The sequence below is a fragment of the Pleuronectes platessa genome, chromosome 15 (genome assembly GCF_947347685.1).
Source record: "Pleuronectes platessa chromosome 15, fPlePla1.1, whole genome shotgun sequence".
NCBI classification, from domain to species: domain Eukaryota; kingdom Metazoa; phylum Chordata; class Actinopteri; order Pleuronectiformes; family Pleuronectidae; genus Pleuronectes; species Pleuronectes platessa.
In genome coordinates, this window is record NC_070640.1 from 14672640 (window position 1) to 14684040 (window position 11401).

Below are 11401 nucleotides of genomic sequence, written 5' to 3' on the forward strand. Positions count from 1 at the left end.
GTGGCCAACATAAGACAATCTTGTTACAGATAACAAGATTTTTTGTATTTCGGTGTGCTACTCAAGCCGGGCAGATACTTTGTTTTTCAAATGCAGTTATAGGCCCTCTTACCTTTCAGTTGATCTATTACAGGTCATCTGTGGCTGTATTGGAAGGTATGGCTCCATAAATACTTAAGTGGACAGTTTTTATGGAGTGGACCAGTATTACTCTTGTGGGATGTGTGCGGGAAGACATTTTAATCAAAGACACAATTTCCAGTCCAGATATTTGCATCATGAACAGTTTCTCAACATTAACCTTTGAATCTGCTTGATTAGGGACAAAGAAAAAAAGAGCTTCTGCTACAACAGGCGTGCCAGAATATCCATTGTCCTTTTCATTTTCTCTCATAATGAAAAGATTTCCATTAAGGGTTGAACTGACATGGGTTGATGTCAGCAGTTGTAATCGGAGGACTGTTGCCATGGTGCCACAGGCCTCAAAAGACAAAATTATGTCAATCTGTCAGGCCCCATATATTTACTTTCAGCATCTTTACAGTTTTTTGCCAGTGATGAATCTGCAAACGTCCCACCGTCTCCCAAGGGCCTTCCTGGCAATGCACCATGAACCTTAACCCGCTCTGATGAGTCCACGTGTTGACTGATATTTGCTTTATTGAGCTGAGCCTCACTTGAGCCCAACAGTTGCAGGCCTGGGCCATCACACACTCTCCGACGAGTTCCTCCGCAGGCATTACTCAATGGCCTGTGCTGCAGGGGGGGGGGGGGGGATGGGGGTGGACCTAATGTTGGGAAGACTTTGATAAAACCACTGAGCCGCTGTCCTTGCAGAAATTAAAGAAAACTGTCGGAGAGGTCAAAAGAGGAGATGAGGTCATGCCTGAGCTGTTTTGAGCAGGGGTATAGAGATAATCACCTTCACTCACTGTAATCAGCAGCGGAAGGAGAACTTTAAAAAAAACGTACAACTGGCCTCTGTGATTGCGAGCAAGTGTGAAAGATTGAGACTGCAGTGACAAGTGAAAGCCGGATGTCTGGGCTCACCTCCATGGACTGGGTAAAGACCTCAGATGTTTAAACGGTGCTCGGGGTAGAGCCGATTCCCTAAAACTGAAAAGCACCAGTGATGTGTTGGACATTTGAGAAGGATTCGTCCCATGTGGAGCTATTTGTGGCACATCCAATTGGAAGGAGCCCTCTGGGGGCAACACAATGATGAGATTACTTATTCCATCTGGCCTGCTAACTCTTTGTGATCATCCAGGAGAACCTGCGGGAAACTGCTGAGGTGCCAGCTTGCAACCAGTACCAAGAATAATTTCACCATGATAACATGTCTTCAAACTAACCTGTCTCAATCAGCTTTCTTACTATCTTTCATTTTTGAAGATTGTCAACATGGAGGCTGGCATGTGCATGCTTCAAACGCTGCAGGTGGAGAATAGACACCTTATTAACTCTCACATATGTTCAAAGAAACAGAGCTGTATCTTGGCTCTGACCTCTTATTTAATAAGGGTCAGATTTGGCTTTGTTTACCCGATTCCCGGCGGCCCCCTCAGATCCTTCTTTTCCCCTGCTTTGTTCTTCACGACCCACTGCAGTGTCTGCCGTGCGCTGAGAGCATACAATTGCAGCATGCTCAAATAATGCAGAGCACTCCTCAAACAACCCTTTCACTACTACATTATGGATATGATACAAGGTCCATTGTCTTTGATGATTCCACTGACATTCCTTGTCTTTCTTGGGAGGAGACCATATCTTTTTTTGGGGGGGGGTTGTTGATTTATTTCTCTTTCCTCCATCAGTTAATGTATATATGTCATACTAGTGTATTGATGGGTTGTTCTGAATACCTGATCAATTGTGTAAAAAATAAAAAATATCTACCTTGTTCCTTGAATACACTGTAAAAGATTAGACTATATGAAACTTTAATGATCCCCGGGGGGAAAGGGGGTCATGTAGCCCTGGAGAGGAGGATGTATCGCAGGTATGTGCAAACAGAAACAGCTGCTGAATTAACCAGAGGAAAGCAACACAACAGGATACGGTGGTAACAGAGAATATAGCCTGCTGAATATTGAACATACAGCCAATCGCATAACAAGCAACAGATGCAGTCCTTCATTTGCAGGTCAGCGCATGTTAATTTATAGATTTACAGCAGAAGTGCAGTGTGTGCAGAATGTGCTTCAATGCCGAGGGAGGACAGTAAGAACACAGCAGCCTGTCAAAAGTATGCAAATGCATGATTTATATGATAATGATTCTACAATTGGGAGTACAAATATTGCTTTGTATTTTATCGATGTACATCAACCCCAAAATTAATTTACATAACCAAATGATCACTCTGTCATTTTCAAACCGTACTGGAGCTTACCTGCAGAGGTGGTGCTGTTGTCAGACTCCCCTGAGCATTACGCTGTGAGGCAGCTCCAGGCAAGAAGGTGCATTTTCATTGCTGTTTTCACATTCTTCATCACAATAATATCTCTCAATAATCTCTGAATCAAGAAAACCTAATCATGTTTTCGTCTGCGTTATTTTTTTGTTTGTTTGTCTGATGGTTAGCAGGATTATGCAAAATCTGCTCACCAGATTACCACAAAACTTGGTGGAAAGATGCAGTATTGGTCAGTTAAGAACCCTCTGTTTTTTGGTGAGTATCCACCTGAGGGGGCAGGTCCAGGAATCTTTTTTCCCCACTTTCTTTTCACGTTCTGATTTATTGCATTTTCATTAACTTCCCAGAAAATAATGCATGGCTCTTGATGGTAAAAGAAAACAGGCATAGTTGTTAGGGGACTGATGTTCGTGAGAAATATGTTGCATATCCAAACAAAAACTCTGGATCTAGTGAATTTTAATATGGTTTCATAAGGGGACTGCCGGGCCTTGGCGGAGGTATGCGCTCCTGTGAGTGCTAATTTTGTTTGACATATCAAATATTATTGTGTGAATGCATGTCATTTATCAGCGGTGTTTACTGCAATGAAGGGAACAAAAGAAGGAAGACATCAGACAGCATTCAATGTGGTATATGATTTTGTTCTCTCAATTATGCTTTCCACAACCAATCCCTAATGTTAATTGCTGTCAATATCTAACCACCAAAACACATTCAGTGATTTTCCCTGCCCTGTCTATGCAAATACATATATTTTATTTAATAAGCTATGCTCTGCACCATAAATATGTATGGAGCCAATCATTCTTGTCAGATCTGAATGCACAGTGGGAGGGGAAAAGCCTGCAAGACATGACTCAGGGAAAAACAACAACCACGTACTTTCGCTGTTCTTCGCACTTTCCCATGATGCACCGCGCGGCTGTAATAGTTGGCAGTTGTGTTAGAGAAATTATTACCATATCTTTTCTTTTACATATTTATATATATCATACATATTTACATGTGCGCTGGAGACATTGGTAACTTTGAGCGCGTGAAGGCGAGCTCGCAAGGCGTCCAGTTTCCGGAAGGTTACCGCTGTGACCCGTCACTACGGCAACGACGAATGACGTGACGGACGCGGGAGAGTGAACGGTTGAAAAGCAGCCGAACAACCTGCGGACTGTGTGTGTGTCTGTTTGTGTGTAGACATGGAGAGACGCGGTGCGGGGGGGGAACAGCTCAAAGCTCCCACGGACTTCACCTCCCCCGCTGTTTCACGTGAGTTGACTCTTCTGTTTACATGTTAAACGCCCGCTCGTAACTTTATAGCAAGATCCAGACAACGTTAGCTGACGTTAGCTTAAGATGAACCTGATTATCTTAACGCAGTGGTCTGCAAGTGTCACCTCCAGTGTTAACAAACAGCTCACATTGAAAGAGGTTGCATTTAGGAGAGGGAACTGGACGTGCTGGTAAATGTACTGAACAAACATTAGAGATGTAGACTAGCTAACGCATATGCAAGCACATAAACATAAGTTAATATTATGCAGGGAATGTCCAGGAGGACCTTGTGCCCCCGTCACATTTTGCATCGAGTATCCAGTCTGCTGCAGCCCCCAGAGGCGTTCAGGTCACAGGGACGACCCCACCCATTTCCTGGTTAAAGCCAGGCGTAACATCAGCACCACCGGGGGACCCTCACCCTGCCAACCAATGGCTCGCCATCACTCAGGCCCAACAGGAAATCTTGGAGCTGAGGAAGGAAAACCAACAGATCAGGATGTTACAGGAAAACAACAAAAAAGGAAGAATCCCTGCAGATCATCCATCAGACCTCAGGGCGAGGTATCCCACAGTGTATTTTACATGGTGAGAAATACCCTAATTGTTATTTGTTCTAAAATATTGAATCAGTCTTCTTCCTTAAACACAGATCTGCAGAGAGGAGTGAGCATTGGTCCAGATGGGAGTCAGAGTGGCGCCTGGAGGCAGAAAAGCACAGGGCCGAGGCGGAGAGGTTGAAGGGCCAGGTGGACACCCTGAAGGAGTGTGCACGGAGACACAGAGAGGAGATTAGAGATGGAGACAGCACCCTGAACAGGTAGGAGATATGTGTATGCTAGAGAGCAGTCGAGCCATTTCACAGTTATGTTCAAAATTCTCTATGTTAATACAATTTCAGAGTTTTGTGATTAATTGTAACCGTCGAGCTTAATTTGGACTAATCTTTTGTGTGACAGACAGAGCCTGGAGTTGGAAGCGATGCGTGAGGAGCTTTGTAAGAAGAAGTCTGAACTCAGCCAAATCAGAGAGGAGCTCAGTCACAGCAGTGTGCAGAAGGAGAAAATAAGCTCACAGGTAATGCTGTTTACTGACTAAACATTTCATTTCGACACAAGGTTCGCCGGGGAGTTGCTGGCGTCTTATGATTCATTTTGGAAGTTTGTGGTGTGATATTTTTAGAACAGTATTTCACAGTCAACTGACCCTTTTTAAATTTAGCAAGTTTCACTGATGAATTCTATCTATGAATATTCTCCTTTGGTTTAACATTTGTCTTTGTTGCAGCTTGAAAGACTAAAAAGCGACTCTGGCGAGGAAACTGCGAGGCTGAGGAGAGACGTAGACAGGAGGAGAGAGGAAACCCGGGAGCTCGCGCTGAAGGCTGAAATGGGCAGGTCACAGGCTGAGGAGGAAGCCAAACAGCAGACGCTGAGGCTTTCAGAACATTTGGAGCAAATTCAGAGGAAGCAAGAGGTGGAGGTGTGTACACAAGGAAGATTAAACAATCATGGATATACTGATTTGGGGGACTTTTCTTGAGGTGTAGGCCTAGTATCCAAGAACACAGGTCAGCAAGGGGCAAGTATCCCTGTATGTGTCTGAAAATGTCTGATGTTTCCACCTCTTAACTTCCAGCTACAACAGTTGAATGCATCCCACTCAGCAGAGTTGGGCGCAGCAAAGCAAACAAGCAGCGAGCTACAGGACCGACTTGAATCAATGACCTCAGAAGTGCTGCGCTTGAAAAGCACTCTGATGGAGGTATCAACCGAGAGAGATGAGCTGAAACAGCATCTGAGGTGCCACACTCAATCTACAGCTGCCAAAGATCTAAATACTTTTCTACATTTGTTGTCACCACATACACTTGACTCTGGGATGTTGTTTATTTTTCAGCCAAATGGGACAAGCCTTTGAAACGCAATCTGCAACACTGCACAGCCTCAGAAATTACATCGGCCAGCTTGCCCCAGAGAAACAGGAGAGGGAACAATTAAATGAAGTGGTTGAGGTGTGGACTTTTTAAACAGTATTGATTGCCATCAGATCACTATGAAGTGCTTGGATGGGAAAACCCTTTTAAATGTTGTGCTTTTTCAGTAAAGCGAGACTGGTGGAGGATTTAAATTGATTAATTAAAATGCCTGTTATAATAATTCATCCGAACCTTATTTTATTTTGCAGAGGCTGAACAAAGAGAAGGCAACTCTTAAGATGACCGCAGAGCTTTTGACAATCAGGCTTAACTCTGTGAACGAGATACTCGCCCTTCAAGAAGAGAAAATGGTGAAGGAGGTGGGTGTTCTTTACACTTCATTTAAAAATTCCTCAAGAAAACGCTAATTTGTAAGCAATTGTTGACCATGCTTCATCTGGAGTATTTGCTGTGATTGTGTGCACATGTTTTCCTTTGTGTTTGTTCCAACAGACCTTGACAGATCCACATGTAAAGAAAGGATCTGAAGGCCTTCAAGTGATTCAGCTCTGGAGGGAAAAAGTGTTCAAGTTATGTGTTCAGCTTCGCTCAAAGGACATTGAATTAAGAGGAGAAAAGGATGAAGTCCGTTCGAAAGTACGAACCTTGGTAGTACACATGTGGTACAGTCAGATCCCCGTGTGCTTGAGACTGTGATTAAAATGTAATACTGTGTGTTTTTAGCTCGGCTCTTTGGAGGTGCACCTCCAGCAGGAGCAGCACCGGGCTAGTGTCCTCCAGCACAGTCTAGATGACAGGATAGCTGAGCTGGACCTGGAGAGAGTGGAAAAGGAGGTTAGTAGCAGAGAAAGTGATGTGATTAACGTGGCTGCCTGCAGTTTTTGATGATGCTAAATAAATTTGGGGCTGCTTAGAAAAGTGATAAACTCTTGGCATTCATAATTTTGTTCCCACAGCAGAGGATGCTGAATATGTGAAAACTTTGCTAGTTCCTGAGAGTTGAGGTTGTAAGAACAGCAGCTGGCCACAAAGAGATTCTCAGAGGCGTGCATCATGGTATATTTGTATACGATACCCCATCATATGGTTATGTGTTTTTCCAACCAGACGTTAAGACAGGACTTGGCCCAGGCTCACAAGGAAAATTGTCAGCTAAAGTCTCAGAGCCAGAAATCGGCGGCTGAAATTAAAATCCTGACAGAAGCTGTGCAAAGGTAAAACAACTAGAATTAATTCAAGGCTTTTAAATAATAACAATAATTGTAGAGGCAAAATGGTTATTCATGTCAGTTTTAAAAGGTTTGATACAGTTAATTACAGATTTTGGTTTGCCTCACAGATTCCGTCTGGCATTTGAAAGTAAGATGGCAGAAGTGGACGCAGCTCAATCAAGGCTCAACACTTTCACCCAGAGGCTAATTTTCGCTAAAAGACGAGTGGAGACAATCCAAGGTGCGTCACACTGGAGGTTTTATGGAAAGACTGCGATTGTTCACTTTATAGTAAAGAATTCACATGATGGTGTTTTTGCTTTACAGCTTTGATCATGAGGGGAGTGGCTCTGCAGAAAATTAAGCAGGCCAGTAAAGAGACAGAAGAGGCCGCTGACAGGTACAGTATGAGGTTCTTCCATATATGTTCAGTTTATTGATCAGTCTCTGAAGCCCAATTTAAACCTGCTTACTTGTTCCGAAACAATGGCTTCCAAATTTCAATCATGCTTTTTGTGAAAATAAGTAAGTCAAGCACCTCTTTGTATTTTCATGCTGTAAATTTCAGATCTTTTAGTGCTTTTACTGGGTTAGGGATTTCATGGAAATGAAATTAATCATTATGGGTCAGATTTAAAGTGAGCTAATTAGGAAAACATTTCATCCAAATAAATGTTCCCTTTCAACAGTTATTCAGAATTAATAGACTTATTGAAGCCTACTAATGCATTTCACATTGCATTGACAGATCTACTGTATACACAGTCCAAATAAGAGTATATTGCCTTACATCCCTCAAAAGAAGAAGTGGTCAAACATGAAAATATCTGTTTCAGCATTGCTGGAAATGGGGCAGAGTAAATCAATACAGTGATATTAATAACACAAGGTCAGGATATCACTATATGATTAGAGTATTATTCAACATGCCAAAGCTGTTTCTTTCTGGATAGTAATAGCGAAGCTTGCTTTGTAAGATGTAACTGTGCAGTTTCTTCTCAGCCTCTCTGCATGACTCTCTGTTCCTTCATCTTGTCTGTGCTGCCCTGCAGCCTGACAGACCTCCAGACAGAGCTCGGGTTGGTGTGTGAAGAGAGAGACAAGCTCACACAGGAGCTCAAAAGAACCCCGGAGCTCATCGAGAAAGCCTTGGCCGATCTGAAAGAACAGTGTGAGCAGCCTTGCACCAACATGACAAAATATAGTGGATCATCTGTTGGCTGTACATGTTTTGGCAACCCATGTTTGTCAGCTCACTTTGCACCTCCTCCTCCTCCTCAGATGAAAGCAAACGGAGGCAGCAGCAGCAGGAGCTGGAGCAGAGCTGGACGGAGGTCCGGCAGGCTGCGGCTGGGAGAGAGGAGGCAGAGAGGAGCCTGCTGCACTCACAGGCACAGCTGGAGGAGTGCAAGGGCAACCTGGAGAAACTCCGCTCTGAGCTGCTCACCCAGCAGGAGCACAGCGAGCAGGGTGAGGCAGCAGCTCTCTTAAGCCACATTACTGGTTTTCAGCCTTGATTTATCAGAGGAAAGGAGACAGAGTACCCCTGCTCTTTTAAAAAAAAAATGCCCTTCATCACATTCTCCTCATATTCACACCTGGGATTCAGCTGCCACTCCCCTCTGCTTGGTGGCATCACTGGAGCATTTGGGGATTAAGTGAGATGCTCAAGAGCACCTTGACAGTAGTTGTTCCACCAACTCCTCCGGAGGGAATATATCTCCCTCATTCGCTGCTACGTGCGCCACTATTTTTGTAGTCCTGCTGTGAGGGAATCAAACCAGTAAAGTTGCAAGGCACAAAACCAATGTGATGATCTTCAAGTTGCCACAAAACTCTGACTGCAAGTCAGGTGATACATTTCTGCTTTGGTTTCTCATTGGACACTCTTTTCATTAACATGATTTAAAAAAAGAACAGATTATAGCCACTTCAATGATGCAGACATCAGATCCACGCAGTTTGATGACATTTTTCTTCTGAATGCCAGTTCTTAACATGCCTCTCTATTCCTCAGTCTTGTTTAAACAAAAAAAATATTTTTCCATTAGCTGTACCTTTAAATTAAACGGAGGTGCTCTTTTCTGACCTTTAGGCCACTGCCACCTCGCTGTGTTAGAGTTTGTTACATGCTACCCTAGTCTCATTAAAATAATTTATGGTGGGATTTTTTTCTTCATTTATAGAAACAGGACAATACTAAACAAATACATATACAATAATATTAAAGTCGTATTGTAATATTTGATAAATCGGATCCTTTAATCCGCTCTGTTCATAGAGGTCGTGCTGTCAGTGAAAATTGACAATTGATTGTATGAAATATAAACAAATACAGCATAAGACCCTGAGGTCCCAGCGTGCGAGACACTGCATTAAAGAATGGTACATTTGTTTCTCTTCAGTCCTGCAGGAGAGGGTGTCTGAGATTGACGCCTGCTGTGCCGAGAAGCTGAGAGAGATGGAGGTTCGAGTCAATACAGCCAGGAGAGAGCACACCAAAGCAGGTAGGAGCCGGTAATCACGGCGCTACCTCCTCTCACAGAGGGCTAACACAAGGGACTGAAGTCATATCTGTAACGCAGACTGCCAGCTAATATGACTGGAATTGTTTACGCAGTAAACAGCAGCATTTCCTGATGGCGTTTCATCCGTCTGTGTTGTCTCTCGCAGTTATGACATTGCGGCAGTTTCAGAGAGAGGAAGCAAGGAAACAGGATGAGAAGGGAGGAACTCAGTATTTAGGGGGTTCACACACAAAGAGGAAAGTTCAGAATGCACAACAAAAGGAGATGGAAAAGGACAAAAGCCTATTGATGGTGAGACTTTCTTTAAACAAATGACACTTGTTGTTTGGGTCTTCGTTTCTGATGATGACCTCATACGACCTGAATCTGTTCCAGGCCACTGTTGCTGAGCGAGGGCTGACGAGTGACTACACAAGAGTTCATGCAACAGCTTCACAAAACTCTGCTGCTCCCAGAGAACAACAACAACAACAAAATCCTTCAGAGAGGAGTAGCTCTGTGCGGGAAAATGTCCAACTACCTCCTGAGGGTAAGAAATATTTTAACTCCTACTTATGCTCTTTTTATAAACCCTAACACTTACGCTGACATGAATGAAATGCATGTCTGACCTGTCTGTGTCCCGTCAGAGAGACTCCTGTCAGTTCTGGAGGAGCTCCGCACTCTCAGTGCAGCAGTGGTACACAGCTCGGAGGACTCTGCTGCTGAGGAGGAGGAGGAGGAGGAGGAGGAGGGAGAGAAAAACCGTGTGGGTCCATCCAAAGACAGCTTGCACAGCTGATACCTGAGGATGAGTCACTGGAGGCAGTTAAAACACCTTCATTTGTACAAAAGGTGGGCAGTGTTAAAGATGTTGGAGCCAATTACAGTCAGTAGAAACAAATTGTTTGAGCCAAACATTTCAGAAAGAAAAACACACTACATTTCCTGGTGGGTGTATAAGAAGAAAAATAGGTATTTAGTGCAGACATAGTTTGCATAAATATCCCAGTCTTCTCCCAGGATAATCTATATAAACAGATTCTGCATGTGAAAATGGAGAATAGACAAAATCCGACTGGACCTAAAACGCCTACAAAAATGACCACATTACCATTTGTGTTTTGTGAGGGGAAATGTTCAACCTCCTGATAACAGAAGCTGGTTGGAGTTCAATCAGTGTATGGCGATTAGATGATAAAGTCTTGGCTTGGTTATCCACAGTCTCCGAAATGCATTAATGAACAAAGTTAATTTAACCCAATCAACATATTATACCGTCTTTCCCAAACACTCCTCAACAAACATGAAATAAAAGATTTAGATGTTTATGGGGAGTTTCAGTTGTAAAAATAATCAGTTTTTTAATTCTCTGGTCTGCCCACTGAGTCGATGGAATGCATCAAAGCTGAAGATGATGTGTTATCCATAAACAATGTATTTATAATTTCTCTATAGATAATTAATAGAACTTATGCTGATGTAAAATTGATGTTTATGTAAAATAGCTACGCAGATGGTGATGACTTAAATAAATAAATGCAATCATGTGATTAGATGAAAGCCTGCGAGATAAAGAAAAATACAGCTGACTAGTACTTTCCCAGTTTATGTGAATAGAGTCTGTCTGTACTGTCGGAGTTCATGTGATGGTCTAAGTGTTTCCTTGCTATGCAGAGGTTGGTGTTTTACTTTTCAATGCAACCTATATAATAAAGTATTTTTTATAGTTCATTACATGGTATTCAACAATATTGTCTGGGTGGAGCTGGTGAAAAAGAAATTCAGGATTTGATAAAAATGGAACTTCCAGTATTGATGTCAGACCCCAAATGAAAAAGATCTGACGTCGGTGTCGTCTGACTGGTCCCAGGTCTGTCGAATCCAAGTTAGATCCCTACAGCAGGTTTTAATGTGATGTTGCATCTGCTCTCTCTTTATATAACACATGAACTATGGGGGGGCCCCCGAATAATTTCAAATGGAAAGAAATCAATACTTTCTATTTAGGTTCACGGAGGTCATTTCTGAAATGACTTTACAGTTGCAGGAT

General features: G+C 42.9%; 1 protein-coding gene across 1 annotated transcript; it reads left to right on the forward strand.

Annotated features, from left to right (window-relative positions):
• The first annotated feature begins 3322 nt into the window (after positions 1-3322).
• cchcr1 (coiled-coil alpha-helical rod protein 1) lies at positions 3323-11085 on the forward strand. The gene is made up of 19 exons (XM_053441341.1): positions 3323-3685; positions 3961-4255; positions 4344-4511; positions 4651-4768; positions 4979-5173; positions 5330-5493; positions 5591-5705; positions 5879-5989; positions 6123-6266; positions 6354-6464; positions 6738-6844; positions 6970-7082; positions 7169-7241; positions 7894-8012; positions 8123-8311; positions 9247-9348; positions 9515-9660; positions 9745-9898; positions 9999-11085. The coding sequence occupies exons 1-19, from the start codon at positions 3616-3618 to the stop codon at positions 10148-10150; spliced, it is 2646 nt and encodes an 881-aa protein (XP_053297316.1). The 5' UTR covers positions 3323-3615; the 3' UTR covers positions 10151-11085.
• Positions 11086-11401: the final 316 nt, after the last annotated feature.

Coding starts and splice junctions, on each gene's coding strand:
- cchcr1 (XM_053441341.1), top strand. CDS start 3,616: ATGGAGAGACGCGGTGCGGGGGGGGAACAGCTCAAAGCTCCCACGGAC. Junction 5,990..6,122: donor AAGAGAAAATGGTGAAGGAG/GTGGGTGTTCTT, acceptor TTGTTCCAACAG/ACCTTGACAGATCCACATGT. Junction 9,661..9,744: donor AGGACAAAAGCCTATTGATG/GTGAGACTTTCT, acceptor AATCTGTTCCAG/GCCACTGTTGCTGAGCGAGG.